This window comes from Pungitius pungitius, chromosome 15, assembly GCF_949316345.1.
Source record: "Pungitius pungitius chromosome 15, fPunPun2.1, whole genome shotgun sequence".
NCBI classification, from domain to species: Eukaryota; Metazoa; Chordata; class Actinopteri; order Perciformes; family Gasterosteidae; genus Pungitius; species Pungitius pungitius.
Window position 1 is genome coordinate 5,045,976 of NC_084914.1, and position 17,174 is coordinate 5,063,149.

Genomic DNA, 17,174 nt, shown 5'->3' on the forward strand with positions numbered 1-17,174 from the left:
TAAGTGGAGACTAAGGGAAGACAGAGGTAAAACATATGAAGGCCGAAAGAAAAAAGGGTTTAAGTAAATAGTAATTAATTTAATTAATTAATTGTAAATAAGATAAAAGAATGGAGAATTGTTTTATTGTATCATACATCATACGTCGTTTTTTTGTATTATTGATTTTGACATGCAAAATAACTAAAGGAATATTCATCCAGTTCCAGTATATTATAATTACAATTACAATAAATACAAAAAAGTAAGACATACGAACATACGCATGTGAATCATGCAAAAAAAATGCAAGAAAAATATTAGGTCAGAAGAGACAAGAGAGGTTGACCGTTAACCACGTGAACGGAAGTACCGTTTCTCCACCGTTAATCGATAAGTCTCGCGATACTACGCGTCGTGCGCGTGCGCAGCCCCGCGGACGTCGGAGTACTCGGAGGATCATGGCGGAGCGCAGGAGGCACAAGAAGCGGACCCAGGTATACATCACTGGAGTTATGAAAGATTACCAAGTGTTCAGGTTGAAAGAGAACAAATGAAAGCCGGGTGCGGGATCACGAGCCGGTTTTACGTCCGTTAAAGGCCTTCACCGGGCGGCAAATGAAGGAAGACGAGGGCTAGCCCTAGCTAGCATTAGCTGGCTAGCGACAACAAATATTAGTGGCAGTATATTTGATCAGACGTGGCTTCTTGAGATATGTAATTGCGTATAAGTTCGAACTCGCACGCTAACATTCACACGAGGGTGCTGTCGTGACGGCTCCGGACGAGCTGTCTCTGCGGTCCGCCACCCTTCTCTTCTTTTGAACTGGCTGCACCGTTAAACGTTTTTCAAGATAAGCTGCGTCAGCTCTAACGTGGACAAGACGTGTTCGGTCCTAAAGTGAGACAATCTGCGGGGATTTTAATTCACCAGTTAACCAGCTCGTAAGGCGGCGTAACAGCTGTGCTGCTGGCCGTGTGGATTCAGCTGCGTTTGGAAGAGCGTTGCGTCAATTTCAGGATAAACGACAGTTTACTGAAGGGCTACAGGTGCACAGGGCATGCTCTAATAGTCGTAGTGTTTGGGGATTTTGGGCCTTTCCTTTACACATTTCTGATGTGTTCGTCCGTCCTACCATATTGCGTGAGACATGAGCTGTTTGTGTGTTTTATACCATACATGTGGTCAGGGTTTGATTGGGGTTTGTTGTGTGATGAACCTGGAGTGGGAATAAAATCAATTGGATTCAGTATAAACTAATATAAAGAAATATATTTTTTGGTATATTCGATGTTTGCTTCTCAAGGTATTAAACATAGCTGAAGATATTTACACCTACTGGTTGGTCAAAAATATTCAACAGTCCTACAGTATGATGCAACATCTTGTGTTTTTCCCGTGTTGCAAATTGGCCACCGCATTTTGTTGTTTATCTCTTTTTTACATCATGATTTTACAATAGATCTCTCTATCTTTCAAATCCTTGGATAACATGTTGCACTTTTTATATGTAATTGGTACTTGCTAAATTGCTGTTGGATTGATGTGCAGTGGTGCAACTATTCTACAATTAAATGCTAGTTATAACGTACCAAATTGATTATTATAGTACACACTGTACACAGGTAGTATATATGGATTTGAGACGCTGCACTAGCGTCCCACAAAACAGTCTGATTAAAGTGATTTGAAATGAGTTACTTTCACACAATGGGCGGTCATTTGAAGATCAATGAAAATTTTGATTTTGTTCGGTAAACTTACCTGTAACTACTACACTTTTTAGTTTATACGATACAATTCAACAGCATCTTAGTGTGCCAGTATTAGTGTAGTTTTCTGTTTGACTTCAGCTGCACAACAAAAACATGCTGTTATCTCATTGATAGATACACCTGAAGCCAAAAGAGGCTTTCAGTTACAGGTCATATAATCAATACCTCCTTTTTTTCATATACTATTTTATTTGGTTTTTAACGATTTTTTTTATATAATCCTTTTTTCAACCGGACAACTATTCCTATCATATGCTCTGCATTATTGCACCTACATATAAGAAACACTCCTGTGTAAGCGCAGTGTGTTAATGCAGTTCAACAGTGGCTAAGACTCCGCTTACATAAGGATCATATGTGAATGAATCAGCAACATCTCTCTGAAACAGTTTCAACTTCATACAGGTGGGATTTGAAACCCAGTTGTTGCATTATTATGTGGTGGGTGTTCTGTGTGTTTGAGTTCAGTTGCATAACAACGTACACGGTTATCTCCTTTGGCTTTTAAAAGTCACCACGCTGCATTGCATCACAGTTCTCTGCTTTTTTGATGTGGTTCCTCTTGGTTTTTAAGTTGTATAATTTGATGAAATGGATTTCATACTAAGCCAAAACTGTTTTTAGAAATGGACCAGTACTGGTGTAGTGAGGATCACAAGACACCTGCCTTTTATATATAACGGCTGTTCGACCAGAACAGCTAATACTCATGTGGTCAGGCTAGGTAGATCATATACACAGTGACCAGGGCCTTTTTGTACGGGGTCTCATGTAACCAAGCTGTGCGACTGATGTTCCTGCTCCTTTTTAATACAAAAGCTTGTTTCACTGCCTCGTCTTCCTCATGTTGTCGACACCAGCCAGCTGGACTGAACCGGGATGATGCTCCCATTTCCTTGCTTCTGTTGCGGATAAATGAACATCTACAATATTTAGAAACTGGATAGCATTTGAAACTGGGACATATGTTCATCCGTTTGTTTGTCCGGTCCTGCAGGAGGTGAGCGAACCCACCAAGGAGGAGAAGGCGGTGGCCAAGTACCTCCGATTCAACTGCCCGACCAAGTCCACCAACATGGTGGGCCACCGAGTCGACTACTTCATTGGTTAGTGCTCTGTCGTGGGACGAGAGGCAAAGCGCACAACTCCCACACATCTGTTTGGGGGGAATAATTAGGAGGTTAAACCCTCCCCTGACTTTTGACAGTTGTGATTACTGAGAAGTAATATCTTTTAACAGAACCTGCATTCAAATGGACTCTGTTGGACCATGTTGTCCCTGTACCCCAGTCTTGCATCTCAAGTTACTAATTGGATGATGAACAATGAGCAGAGCACAGAGAAGGTTGTCTCGGCCTGTCTATCCGCTGGCGGCGCAGTAACCTTAGAGATATTCCCCCTCGGCCCCAGAGGCTTTGCTGGCATCAGGCAGGAAGCCGATGCTTTCATAATAAGTCCGAACGGAGATTCCGATGCATTGGGGGGGGGGTTTTTACATTCACATTTTTGAGGCAAACTATGTGCTAACTAGCCGGCTCCTTAGTGAATGCAACAACTTTGCTATTGCCAAATAAGTCATAAACGCTCACTCACCAGATTTGATATTGTTGAATGAACTAGCTCAGCGCTTTTCTAGTCTTCCAACCACGCAAGGAGCTTTTACACTACATGTCATTATTCCTCCATCCACACACTGAGCACAGATAAAGAGAGCACAGCAATCATTTCCTTCTGGCCCCTTACTGCTCGGTGTTTAAAACGTCCATCTTTGTATCCCTACATTTAGCCTCCAAGGCGGTGGACTGTCTGCTGGACTCAAAGTGGGCCAAGGCTAAGAAGGGAGAGGAGGCGGTGTTCACCACCAGGGAGTCTGTTGTGGATTATTGTAACAGGTTAGCTGCCCAACACACTCTGCTGCTCTTCTGATGTTATTCTGATGTAAATATTTAACCATTTTTCTTGTGTTGGATTCTATTCTTAAAACAAGGTATGTAATCATGTTATGGTCTCTGTTATATACAGCTGCAACTAACAATTTTTATCTTAGAAGAAGCAGAACAACTACTAATACAATGATATTACCAACACGTATTCCCTTTTTTATATCCCTGAACCAATGGAATTTGGGCAAAACATTAAAAAAAGACGTCTCCAATTCCTCCATTATTAAAAAAAGATGCTGAGCGCAGTAGGCATTAAACTGACCTTTGAACTAAAGTCTTGCAGAGCAACCAACTGATGAGAGTTGCAAATGAAGTTGGCGACATTTCCCCAGCATGACTTTACATTTCAGCAGTGAAGATTCGTTCTCCTCCGTCCTTTGTAGACTCCTAAAGAAGCAGTTCTTCCACCGGGCTCTCAAGGTGATGAAGAAAAAAAACGAGAAAGACATCAAGAAGGAGAAGGAGAAGACCAAGGGCGACAGTGGCAAAGAGGAGGAGAAAAAAGGGAAGAAGGACAAAGAAAAGAAGAAGGAGCTGGAGGCTGTTGAAACCAAGAAAGATAAAAGTGTACGTGACCCTTCATGTTAAAAAGATTATTGCTATTAATTATTACTGCTACTACCTGTTAAGATAATGTCCCTTTTGGGGGCTTTTATGTTTGAATTCTTTACATTCATTGATCATCCCTATATTTGTACAGTTCTATGACCCTGTGTTTGTTTAATGGCCCGTCAGACTTTCCTTGCCTGACAGGAAAATGGTTGAATAATGACTTTGCTGTTTACATAACGTTAAAGAGAGAAGAAGCTTAGTGTACCTATAATGACTAGTCTGTGTGAGTAACCATAACAATAATAATAATAATGTGGTTAGCAATGTTGCGCTATGAGATCTCAGAACACCTGAATACGTCAAATAGAGATTTCATGGATGATGTTAGTATTCTGTTATAACAAACCCTCACAGGATGACAGCCCTGGAACCCCCAAGAAGAAGAAGAAGGAGGTGAAGAAGAAGTTTAAACTGGAGCTTCATGAGGAGCATGAGCAGCTGTTTCTAGACGGAAACGAGGTGAGTGGGCTTCCATGTGTGTGAGACCAATGTTTGATCCTGAAAAACATCAAAAGCCCAGATGTGCCTCTTTTCTCCAGGTGTTTGTGTGGATTTACGATCCCGTTCACTTCAAGACGTTCGCCATGGGACTGATACTCGGTGAGTCAGAGGTCAAAGAATCATGGCCTGCCTGGAGTGTTCCTGTTAAGAATCCAGGTTGACTTTTGATGTGTGTGTTTTCCGTCTGTCAGTCATTGCAGTGATAGCAGCCACGCTGTTCCCGCTGTGGCCAGCAGAGATGCGTGTAGGAGTTTACTACCTGAGTGTTGCGGCGGGCTGCTTTGTGGCCAGTATATTGCTTCTTGCAGTCGGTAAGTACAAGTACTTTATAAAAACACCACCTTTACTACGTTCCTTCTCTAAGACTTTTTATTCTATACATTTATTTGCATTGGAAACTACTGACCTTTGTCATCTCTCATGGCTACAAAGCTTTGGTGCTATGACCAATTTTTCTTCCGTATGAAAACCGATTATTGTAAAACTAATAGAACCTGCTTTCAACAAGAATGAGGTTTTTCGTACCTGTAGACTTTGAATAAATTGTGTTTCTGAATCTTTAGACAACACAGCTTCTTGAAAAATAAATAGCAAAAAACAGTATTCATAAGGCAAACAAATGGATTAGTAAATAAGTCAAATCGATCTAAACTAAATGCTAACAGACTAAAGATACAGGCAGAACCGCTGTAGTTACTTCATTTATTTGGCAGCAGAGGATCAATCAGATATGAACGCCAATAAAGTTCAGAAGTAATGTATGTTTTTTTAAACATGCATTTAACTTGCTGAGGATTCCTTTTGACCACACATGTTGTGCCATCTGTCCTCAGCCCGTTGCATCCTCTTCCTGATCATCTGGGTCGTGACCGGCGGGCGGCACCACTTCTGGTTCCTCCCCAACCTGACGGCGGACGTCGGTTTCATCGACTCGTTCCGGCCGCTCTACACGCACGACTACAAGGGGCCGCGAGGCGGCAACAAGAAGGGCTCCGACAAGACGGACGAGAAGGACAACGACGGCACCAAGGCTCAGAAGTCCGACAGCGAGGAAAAGTCCGACAGCGAGAAGAAGGACGGCGAAGATGAGGAGGAGGAGGAAGAGGAGGAGGAGGAGCGAAAAGAGGCCGAGAAGACTAATGAAGCCGCGGGGGAGGCGACGTGCCGGGACCGCCACTCGGACACAGACAGCGACCGCCGGGAGGACGAAGGCTCGCAGCACAGCAACGGAAACGACTTTGAGATGATCACCAGGGAGGAGCTGGAGCAGCACACAGAGGAAGAGGAGGAGGAGGAGGAGGCGGAGGAGGAGGAGGAGTCGCAAAAGAGGAAAGAAGGGGGGGAGAGTGAGACTAAACCCCAAACTGCTGAAACATAAACTTCTTCTACAATCCCCTCTCTCTCTCTCTCTCTCTCTCTCTCTCTCTAGTTCTCTCCTTTCGTCCTTCCTGTGATTCCAGGACCTTCTTGGTCCGATCCTCCGCTCCTCTTTTTGAGATCTTCCGTTAGAAAGTACCGATAGACTGGCTCTGACTCCTCCCACTCAAATGTTATTCATGTTCAAATAAAAACTGCAACCGAAATGTTCGCCCGAGGAAGTTGTCAACAGAAACGCGTCTTTATCCCTTTTCCTCTTTTTCTCATGTCAACATCTCTTATTTATGTTCCCTCTCTGTTCCCATATTGCATTTGGATGCGATGTCAAAGCCAGATCTTAACCACGGATGGAGGAGAAAAGCGATATTCCCCCCCCCCCCCCCACCGGACCCCCGTCCATATTCTTCTCCCGTTGCCATCTTAGAGCTCCATGTTGTTGGTACAATCAGGTGGACCAGAAACCTTTTTATTGGTGTTTTGGTGAGACAACGTGGCGACCTGTCGAAGGCCCTGAGCAGCTCAACCAGGCCTGATGGAAGCAGAGCAGTACGGCTCCTCCAGGTACTCGCCGTTTTCAGTAGGAAATGATTTTTCTCCTTTTTAAATGGCTCATGATCTTAGTCTGAAGTAGTAGATGTTCATGACGCGGGGCTCGTCTAGAAGAGTAAACGGGGACACAGCTGGTATACTTCATTTTCTTTTTTAAAAAAAGGTTGCAGCATTTGTTGTACAACTAAAAGGTAGAAGATATTGAGTTCACTGACTTGTCTATTTGCAAAACGGAACCAGATCTGAAGTCAAATCTAGTGCCAAACCCGCCTGAAGGTGCTGTGATGCATGCTGATGACACGCGGCGGGCTCGGTGCGAAAGGGAGGGGAAGCTTTTGTTAATTCGTTCATATTGTAAACGCAGTGTCAAAATCCTCAAACCTTTCGCATCCTTGAAAAAAAAAAATATTAAAAAGAAAAGCACAGCACAAGGTTGTTAGTGTGTAGCTAAATGAATATTTTGGTCTCAATGAAACCGTTTAAAGGTGTTCGCACTTGACTCCCAACCAAACCAGCTGTGTGGGGTCAGACTGCCTCGTGGTGCAAACTGCTCCTTCACGTTATCTTCTGGCAAGAAATGTCTCCAATGCCCTTTTATCGGTCCTTGCAATGATTATATTTATGTATAGAAATCTTTATATGTGGATTCTATTGCTATTGGATTATATATGGATTCTATTGCTAAATTATACATATATACCATATGTATACTGTAATAATGATGTGTGTGTGTATATATACATACATAGAATTATTACAATCTAAGAAATGCTTTTTTTTTGTATTAGGTTTCCTTATTACGCAGAGTTGTTAAATGCATTTTGGTTTTATTTGATCATAAAGAGCAAACTCATTTCAATTTAACATCTGGGATTAGAAAGCAGTGGGAATTTATTAGACAAACACATTTGTGTTTTTCCTGGGGTTTTTTGTAGCATTGAATGTGTGACCTGGTTGGTTCGTGGCCACGTCTGTATTTCTCTCACTAACAAACGGCAAAAGTTACATCTTCATAATGTATTCCTCTCAGCTTTCTGTAGTCGATTGTTTTCCATGGGAATGGACTCACTTGCCTGTTTCTAGTCTCCTGTAATCCCACGAGGTTTGTAGCTCTTTCACTTTCTTCCATTTTTTATTTTTTAACATCTTTCACAAACGGGCAAAGTGCTTCTCTGTGTCCCGAGTTGCCGGTCGCTGTGCTCTCAATATTGGCAAAAGAGGAAGTTTTTTCCCCAAATGTTTTAGGCCGTTGCACAGTATCGGTCTTCTGTATATTGTATTATTACTCTGTACGCTGCTGCTTGTCACACTTCTGGGGCAAATACAAAGTGAAATTGTAAAACATCAATGTTTAAACTCCGGTCAATAACTCGTCCACATTTGGATCCATTTCCTTCTGAAATACTGTCTCATGCAATATTGGAGAGTTATTTAATAGAACTGGATGTCCAGATATATATCTGTATCTTATCATTGCAATAAAAATATAGAAAGCACACGAGTACTGTCGTTATTTTGGACGTTTGTTCCGATACTTGTTAAGGCAAAACTGCTGCAAACAAATTATTCAAGGTATGTCGTTTAATTAAAAGGTTGCAATTACAGTATTGATGCATAACATGCTTTGACCTATAAAGTTCATTAAACATATTATACGACTACTTTTGATGTATACTCTGACTTAACATAGAATAAGTATGTGATTTTTATTGACACTATTTTGACATGCCTTTTTGCATACTATAATACAGATTACTATTTTATTCTATATTTATGTTACCAAATAAGATTTTTCTTTTTATTGCGGACTTGCCACAAAGATCTGACTCAACAAAAACAGCGAGTATTCAAACGTTATTTTACTTCCAATCACATTGACAGTTTAACAACAAGGCTGCTGGAAGTTTCTCCAACTTGTTCTGTTTTGGTTTGTTCTACATCATGCAAACTGACTTTTGGAATTAAAGAAATTGAATAAATATTTTCTCTTCTCTTGGGACGTACACACAGGAGACACTGTGCTGGATCTTTTTACAGAATAATCTAAAGTATCTTCTGGCTGACTCGATTCAGTTTGCATTTGTCTAAATAGGACATTAAATATTTTTTATCCTTGACGGTTGTATGTACAAATATACATTAAGTTTTTTTCCCCCATAGAGTATATGATTAAGTTTAACACCCTTATGTTACACACACATTCATGCAATTTATTTTCCTTCTATTTTGGGGCATCATGCTTTTCCCCCCAGTAAAATACTGAAGGTGCAATGTCATGACACCCTTTCTATGAGAACTCATCGGCTAAATACTCATTTGGCTGCAGACACGTTCAGTCCAGGGTTTGTGTCAAAGCTGCAGAAAAAGCACCCGCTGGGTCAGTTTTCGGTGTCTGAGGAGTCGGAGACGTCGGTCAGTCGCTCCTGCCTCTTGCGTACGTTCCAGTGCAAACACTGAGCCAGGCTTTCGAACCAGTCGTACACTAGGTCGTGGCAGCAGATGGAGGGCACCGGGTAACAGGACGTCGTGATTTTGATGCTGTTTTTGAGAGAAAATTGAGAGCAAATGAATCCTAATTGGAGGGAAAATAAGTCTGCCATGATGAAATGACGGTGAAAGCGGTGTACCAGTCTCCGTGCTGGATCTCCTGTCTCTTCCTGCCGTCAAACGACACCCAGGCGGTGTTCCTGGCATCAGGGGACAAGGTGATCTGATTCGGAGCAGAAGCAGAGAGCGCTGCAGTCACGAGCTATTACAAGGATTAAAGCGCCTGAAGAGACTGACGTGGATAAAAAGTGTCACGGCTAAATAAGACAATGAGAAATTGTTACCATGAGCTCCACCCCAGCCGGCACCACGATGGGCCTGAAGGAGAGCGAGTGTGGGCAGATGGGGGTGACCATGATGGCGGGGACATTGGGGTGGATCATGGAGGCTCCCGCTGCGGCTGCATAGGCCGTGCTGCCGGTAGGCGTGGACACAATCACACCTGGGAGGGGCAGATTCACTACATTTATTCGCCGTCGGCACACGAGCCATGACGTGACCGGAGGGAGCGTGGGGCGGCTCTCACCGTCTCCCTGCACAGAGGTGATGAGCCGCCCGTCGAGGTACAAGTCCACATTGGACAGGTAGGAGGACGGGCCTCGATCCACCACCACCTCATTCAACACCTGGACAAACACACACACACACATTAAATCATAATAATAATTCTTCCAGGGACAAATATTGTCGAAGCCAAATTGATTAAAAAGTGATAGGAGTTCATGATTATTCATAATCTGTTCATTTGGAATGCGATGGGACTTAGTTGAAGGTGTTTGAAGATTCTGAGTAAAATGACTGCACGGCTGCATTCAGTATAATGTGCAACTTCTTTTTTACAGACAGGGAAAATGAAACAAAGCGTAATCTCTCCACCAAAAACATAAACCAACAACGCATTAGAAGAGGAAACGTCGTACAAATCGAGTCGTACTCCGAACTGAGCGGGGCTCCTGATTCACTGAGGTGAGCTGAACGAGGCGCGAACGCAGATGTGATGTAATGCGAGGTCAGACTCGGAGACCAGAACCATCCGTCAGTGCCTTTTATCTATCGACGAGGCGGAAACAACCCAAACGCAAAGTGAAAAACTGCGGCAGTGTGTGTGTGTCTGCAGCAGTCGTGTATCTTGTTAAGTTACAGAAATATCGATTCGGCGTCGATTTGACGCCAGCGTCTCCATGGAAACTGGCTAAGCAGAACTTCACAAACATCCTACTTTTTCTCTCTCATATCTGCTCCCAGCAGCTTTATTATGACTGTTCCCATGGAAACCCGGCCTGCTCGCCGAGCTTGTTAACGTGTGCCAAAGGAGGCCTCCATCATCTCTGCGTGCCGACAGAGTTACTTGAAGGGCTTGATTGGGAATTCATGAAAAGGACAAAAACAGTCAGACAAACCCCCTTCAACCAGGAACTATGGAACCAAAGCAACTAAACGAAGGTCACATCTGTCCACCAATGGAAAGCCTTTGAACACACACACAAGGAAAAAACAACAAAGGGGCGTCCTGCTCGTGTTTGTGTCACACCGACTTCACATGAATGAAGGCCACGGAGAACGCGTCTCTCTTCACTCTAAATCACGGACTTCCAGAGTCTCTAGTGTCACCCGGCACTTCCTCGTGGTGTGACTAAAGCTGGTCACAGTTCAGTGTTTGACCAATCAGGCCCTGAACTCAAGGCCTGTAGCTTTCTGCCCCCCCCCCCCCCCCCCCCGGAGACGCAGATCAACTCATTTTAGTGCCTTAGTCCCTTCTCTGCTTGAATCGTTGGGTCCTGCAGTGAAAAGGAGGCGGCCATTTGAATCTTCACACTTTTTGTGTGTTTCTTACATGAGGAAGAACCTGTTGGAGCTCATTGACCTCACCTGTAGCTGCAGGGTGACCTTTCCCGCCTCGTTGTTGGCGTGTCCATGAGGAAGCAGTCCATTGTGTTCATGCTGCTGCTGGCCTGTCCTCTGAAGCATGTCCTTCACCACCTTCACTTTGAGACGACTGCGCAGAGTGATGGCTGCGTTGCCTGGCAACACATATGCAGACAAATAGGTACGGCAACATTATTTATTTCTGTTTGACCTTTCAGGAGAAAATGAATGTTTACATTCACCAGATATTGGACCAATATCGGGTTTAAAGTTCCTCTACCTTCAAACACTTTCGCCACTTCGGTTTTGTAAGACTCAAATTTGAAGGGCGTCAAGAAACCCAGCGATCCGAGGTGAAACGCCATGACCGGGGGGACGCTGCCCTACGGAGATGAAAACATTCATACTACTATTTGTTTTGAATCCATTATTGTTTATATTTATATTAGGGCCGGGACTCGATTAAAAATATTAATCTAATTAATTAATCGTAATTAATCGCATTTTAATTGCATAAATAGTTGACCTGAGAACAGTGAGAGATATTTTTTTCACATGGATTTTTATTTTTGTTCAACCAATTCCAGCAGACAAGTGTAGCAATAGCATATTTAGAAATATAGTACTTTCAGAAATTCAGGTAGCCTATAGGTAAGTAGACCTTCTGTAAACTAGGTTTTTTTAAGTAGACCAATACTTTCAAGTACATTCAGAACATTGGTTATTTTTTCAGACGTGGTCTTAGTTACCCTGGTCCTTAAACCAGTCATCTGGTGCAGTGTGGGTTGGGTGTGGGTCCTTGTACTCAGTGTCGGGCTAACGTCCACGCTAGCTGCTAATTGTTTAGCGTTGAGGTGATACTTGAGGCTCGATGTGAATTCCTTGTTGCACAGCTTGCACACAACCACGCTCTTATCGACGCTTCCATCCGTGTGTTTATTATAATAAAATATCCCATTCACGGGGCCAACCGACACGGTCTCGTCAGCTTCTTCGTTCATGTTCACTGTGGTTTGTTGTTGTCTGAAGTCATGAACGCTAGTTGGTGCTCCAGTATAATCGGTCCTCCGAAACTCGTCCAGTGAGAAACGTTCCGCGGTGCAAAAAATAAGTGTAAAAATGCGTAAAAAATGTTTAATGTGTTATTTTTTGTGTAATTAATCTTAATTCACATTGTAATTAATTAATCGTAATTAACGCGCTAAAGTCCCGGCCCTAATATGTATATATATATATGTTTATTCCAGAGATTTTCAAAAACAGAGACACGGATGTCATTTTGAAATACGAGAAGAGCAATAGAGAAACCTTTATTAAGTCAAATACATTAAAACCACATTTTAAAACTGTTACCCCCAAAGGGTAGAGAGAAGAATTCGTTCATTTGAATTAAGACGAACCCAAAACGTGGGTTTCCTATTCATTGTTTCTTTTCTTTAATGCAAAATGGTCAACGAATAACAGTGTGATTACCTGGAAGAGAGAGGAGGCGTAGAGTAGAGTCCCATCTCCACCCAGACAGATGATCAGGTCTATGCAGTCAGAGATATCATCAAAACCTGCAAGCAGACAAAAACACTGATGCATTACCTTCTTTTCATTTTCACGGCTTTATACCATAAAAAAAATGAGAAATGTTTTCATTTCAGAAGGCGAGACTGTGTCTGAAATGACCAAAGCAAAACAAAAGGTCAACAGGTATAATGGGATCTATATTTCATTTTGTGCAGAAGTGGAGCTTTTTAGGTTAATTAATGTACTCAAGGGTAAGAAAGGACACAGTGGTACTTTTATTCAGAATGTATTTGATGTGTATTCCACTCCATCCTTTCTAGAGATACACAACTTTTGACAAAACGAGATTAATTTGGAAAGCGTTTGTTTTTGGTTATTTAGAAAATATCCTGCAGGTAAAACTTGAAGCTCATAAAGTATTGTGTATCGCAACAGAAGAACCATCATGAAAACACCCTAAAACATTCAAACGCAGCCAACATGAAGTCATGAAGAATGAGTACTTCTGATGTTCACATTTTCCAAACCACTTCGTACTTATTACTAAAACAACGTCCATGTTCATGTTGGCGGACTCTCACCTTCCCTGAAGGTGCACAGCTGGTTGCGGATGGAGCCAAAGGCCTCGTCCTTTGACAGCGTAGCATCGTCTGCGACCCTGCGCTCCACGTACACCATCATCTGCTTCTCCTGATACACAAAGACTCGCTTTAGCTGCAACAGCCAAAACACACGGACATCTAGAGACGAGCGCTTTTTCTGAAAGGAAATTCAGCGTGCGGCGGGCGTGTGAGCGTGGGTCGCCATGATGCCGTCCGGAAGGAAAGTAAATGCACACTGGACGTCTTTTAGAGACGCCTTAGATAAAACAGTCTGATTTGGAAAGGTACGGCCAGGAGGTGTTTTAGCTTCGTGAGACCAGACTCTGTAAACAAGTCTGCTTCATTTACGGATTTTTATTGCCAAACACGCCGTTTTTCAGTGTCAAAAGGTCAAAACAGTAACTCAATTAAACTGACATACACGACAATACAGTTTTACTCTCAAATTAAGAGTTTAATATGGTCAAGGAATATAGATTTAGTCAAATGTTGCGTCATGAAAAGGTAAATCAAAATTCAGAGCACATCTATTGTCTCCATACGGCTCTCAACATGGCAATCGCTGAGTAAGGGGCTCACTGCTAAGGGTGCTCACTGCATTAGATACACGTCCACGACAACAGCTGTCAGCTAACCAGGGGAGCCTGCTCACGTGCACTAACGTGCACTATAAATGCACGCGCAACCTGCCCCTCAAGCAGAGAAACTCGTAAAACATTAACCTCGTAAAACATATATAGACAGACGTATTATGTAATTGAAGTCCTCTACCTCCACTAGAAACCGGCAGAGCTCTTTGAAAGGCTCGACGAGGCTCTCGTCCCGGATTTTTCGGATGACGAGCACATTGACGGGCGGTTTGTTCCAGGTGAGCCGCTGGCTGGCCGGGTCCTGGATGTGCCTGGGAAACAAAAACACACTCATAAGTAATTAAACAAACATTTTGCACACGCCACCAGGGCCTGGAAATACTGAAGATGGACATACAGAAACATAATAGAGTTGAGTGTTACGTAATCATAGTGTCTTGCAATTTTTTAACTCTGCATAGTCAAATGCCACCAAGACACCGGGTCTTAAGAGATACTGCCGCTGCAGTAATTCATTAACTGACACCTGAAGGAGTGAGGTCCAAACTCCAAACATTAGAACTTTAAGAATGTTATACTTTTTTTTCTCCCACCCTTGTGTTTACCGGTCTCTCTCCTCCCCTGCGTGGCGGATCACGGGCATTGTGGAGACAATTCTGTCCGAGTTTTTAAGATCAAGTCCCAGGAAACACTCTTTATACCAGGCGACGACAAGCATCCATGGTCCGTTCCGTTAGCCATCCCATCTCATGCACCATCCAATCACAGCGTTCTCATGTTATCTTATCTCAGTTACACAAGCTTTTCTGTGTATGCAAACAGCATGCGCTGCCGGTTCGTACACAGAGAAATCGACCCCGACGCTTACATGACTGACGTCGGGTTGGGAAGAATACAGGCTTTGGGTCCGAAGTGAGTGGCTGGATACGGTCCATGTAGAAAGTGGGCTCTCCTGTGAGGAGACAGAATGAGGAGGGCAGGTCAAGACATTGGAGCATCCAGTCCGGGGCAACAGAGCCGCGGGAGTGGCACGGAGGACCAGCTGTCGACCCGCAGCGCAAACCTCTTAGGGGAGCTTTCCGCTGCGTCGCTCGCCGAGCCACAGGGCTCCGAGTGCTCGCGTTGGCCGGGCAACCTGCGCCGCTCAATCTCCCAGAGCGGCTGCCCGTGACCGCTCCCCCGTCGCGGCGGCCCCGTCGCCTTCCGCCGTCTCCTTGGAGACCCGGCCAGGTGGCCCCGGCGCTTGGGGGACCTGGCCGGGACTTGACCGGAGGTCGCCGCGGGTTGTTGGCCCACGACTCGGTCTGGCAGCGCCGATGGATCCGTCACAGAGCTCTCCATTCTGGGAGGGGGGGGGGGCAAAAACAGAAACTGTAAAATTTGGGACACAATGAAATACTTCCAATGCATTTAGCTTTCGCCCACATTCACAATCAATTTATAAGAACTGCTTATATTTCATTAGAATAAAAACAATTGACAAATGACAAATAACTAATGTTAAACCAGCATGTGTTTGTTATGATTGTTGTGAATGGTTCGTGGTACACAGCCTGGAGGTGTGTTTGGGGGTCATTGTCCTGTTGAAATACAAACACTGGTGCCACCAAGCGCCATGCTGTGGTAGTCATGCTGGTAGGCCTTGAATTCTGAATAAATCCCTAACAGTGTCAGCAGAAAAGCACCCCCACGACCATCACACCTCCTCCATGCTTCACACTTGAAGATCACTCGCTCACCTTTTCTGCTTCTTACAGCCGGGTGCGGCCAAAACTTAGAAAATTTGGACTCAGACTAAAGTAGAGATTTCCACTGGTTTAATGTCAATTCCTTGGGTTTGTTTGCCCAAGAAAGTCTCTTGTTGTTGTTTCTCTTCTTCTTCCTCCTCCTCCTCCTCCTCAGCAGTGGCTTCTTTGCAGCGATTCACACCCTCCTGGAGGTCTGATTCTCGCATTCTCCTCTGAACCGTGGATGTTGAGATGTGTCTGCTACTTGAACTCTGCGATGCATTTATGTGGGCTCTGATCTGAGGGGCTTTTAATTTGCGGTTTCCGAGGGCTGCGACTCTAATGAAGTTATCCTCGGCCGCAGAGGTAACCCTTGGTTTGCCTGTCCTGGGGCGGTCCTCGTGGGAGCCCGTTTCAAGGTACCGTTTGATGGTTTTCGCAACTGCACTTGAGGATACGTTCAAAGTTCTGGAAATCTTCCGGATAGACTGACCTTGCTGCCTCAAAGTAATGATGAATTGTCGTTTCTCTTTGCTTAGCTGAGTGGTTCTTGCCATAATATGAATCAGAACTGCAGTCGTAAAGGCCTATTCGCTGCATAGAACTGGGCACCAACGCTACACAACACAACCGATGGTCTTAAACACATTAAAGAGGCGCGACATTTCACAAATTAACTCTTGACAAGACACGCAGGTTAATTGAAAACCCTTCCAGGTGACCACCTCGTTTCAATGCATTGAATTGGTTTATATATAATATAATATGCAGACCCGCCGTCTCGCGCTCTGAGAGGTGTATTTATCTAACGGCTCTAGGAGAATGTCTGGAAACGTTAGCTTCTCAAGCAAACAGCTTCGCGAGCTAGCATGTGGCTTCACGAGCTAGCTGACGTCAACCGGGAAACGAAGCCTTACTGTGTCAGAGCGAAGCGAACGCGCTCACGTTGCTACCGCATAACGAAGGAACGAGCGTGTTTTGACTCCACCGGAGACATTTTTCATTAAAGGACAGACAGCGGCGTCACAGCCGAGGAGACAGGTGCGTAAAAACGGACCGGAAGTGACGGAAGGGGGGGGGGGGGCGGGGTCGCAGCGCGCGGACCTCTGCGCGGGACCGGGGTCATTTAAAGGAGGAGCGTAATGTTTGGCGAAACAGCAAACTGAAAAGGGTATTTTTTAACTTTTAACCGATCACACAGCGAGGATCTAGATTAACACATGTTGTGTTGATGTATGTTTTGGTGTCAATGAGCTCCAACAGGTTCTTCCTCATGTAAGAAGCGCACAAAAGCAGTGTGAAGGTTCAAATGGCCGCCTCCTTTTCACTGCAGGACCCAACGATTCAAGCAGAGGACTTAAGGCACTAAAATGAGTTGATCTGCGTCTCCAGGGAGAGGGGGGGGGCAGAAAGCTACAGGCCTTGAGTTCAGAGCCTGATTGGTCAAACACTGAACTGTGTACAGCTTTAGTCACACCACGAGGAAGTGCCGGGTGACACTAGAGACTCTGGCAGTCCGTGATTTAGAGTGAAGAGAGACGCGTTCTCCGTGGCCTTCATTCATGTGAAGTCGGTGTGACACAAACACGA

The 17,174-nt window shown here is 44.1% G+C and overlaps 2 protein-coding genes across 4 annotated transcripts; one reads left to right on the forward strand and one right to left on the reverse strand.

Annotated features, from left to right (window-relative positions):
• Positions 1-383: 383 nt before the first annotated feature.
• Positions 384-8,233, forward strand: sec62 (SEC62 homolog, preprotein translocation factor). Its single transcript, XM_037457268.2, has 8 exons — positions 384-476; positions 2,753-2,861; positions 3,542-3,647; positions 4,082-4,265; positions 4,665-4,769; positions 4,850-4,910; positions 5,003-5,122; positions 5,645-8,233. Exons 1-8 carry the CDS (start codon positions 441-443, stop codon positions 6,187-6,189), a joined length of 1,266 nt encoding a protein of 421 aa, XP_037313165.2. The 5' UTR covers positions 384-440; the 3' UTR covers positions 6,190-8,233.
• Positions 8,234-8,576: 343 nt separating this feature from the next.
• nadkb (NAD kinase b) lies at positions 8,577-16,653 on the reverse strand. Of its 3 annotated transcripts, none has more exons than XM_037457264.2 (12): positions 15,597-16,653; positions 14,921-15,199; positions 14,726-14,809; positions 14,039-14,168; positions 13,247-13,355; positions 12,624-12,709; positions 11,431-11,533; positions 11,154-11,305; positions 9,811-9,910; positions 9,569-9,726; positions 9,365-9,447; positions 8,577-9,275 (listed from the first exon to the last, which is right to left on the reverse strand). In XM_037457264.2, the coding sequence occupies exons 2-12, from the start codon at positions 15,196-15,198 to the stop codon at positions 9,116-9,118; spliced, it is 1,443 nt and encodes a 480-aa protein (XP_037313161.2). In that variant the 5' UTR covers position 15,199; positions 15,597-16,653; the 3' UTR covers positions 8,577-9,115. The 3 variants fall into 3 exon arrangements, with proteins under 3 accessions (XP_037313161.2, XP_037313163.2, XP_037313164.1); XM_037457266.2 differs by having other exon boundaries at positions 16,502-16,652; XM_037457267.2 differs by lacking the exons at positions 14,726-14,809; positions 14,921-15,199; positions 15,597-16,653 and adding an exon at positions 14,463-14,640.
• Between the last annotated feature and the right edge of the window lie 521 nt (positions 16,654-17,174).

Coding starts and splice junctions, on each gene's coding strand:
- sec62 (XM_037457268.2), top strand. CDS start 441: ATGGCGGAGCGCAGGAGGCACAAGAAGCGGACCCAG. Junction 4,266..4,664: donor AAACCAAGAAAGATAAAAGT/GTACGTGACCCT, acceptor AAACCCTCACAG/GATGACAGCCCTGGAACCCC. Junction 5,123..5,644: donor TATATTGCTTCTTGCAGTCG/GTAAGTACAAGT, acceptor ATCTGTCCTCAG/CCCGTTGCATCCTCTTCCTG.
- nadkb (XM_037457264.2), bottom strand. CDS start 15,198: ATGGAGAGCTCTGTGACGGATCCATCGGCGCTGCCAGACCGAGTCGTG. Junction 13,356..14,038: donor TCTGCCGGTTTCTAGTGGAG/GTAGAGGACTTC, acceptor TTTGTGTATCAG/GAGAAGCAGATGATGGTGTA. Junction 11,534..12,623: donor ACGCCTCCTCTCTCTTCCAG/GTAATCACACTG, acceptor TCATCTCCGTAG/GGCAGCGTCCCCCCGGTCAT.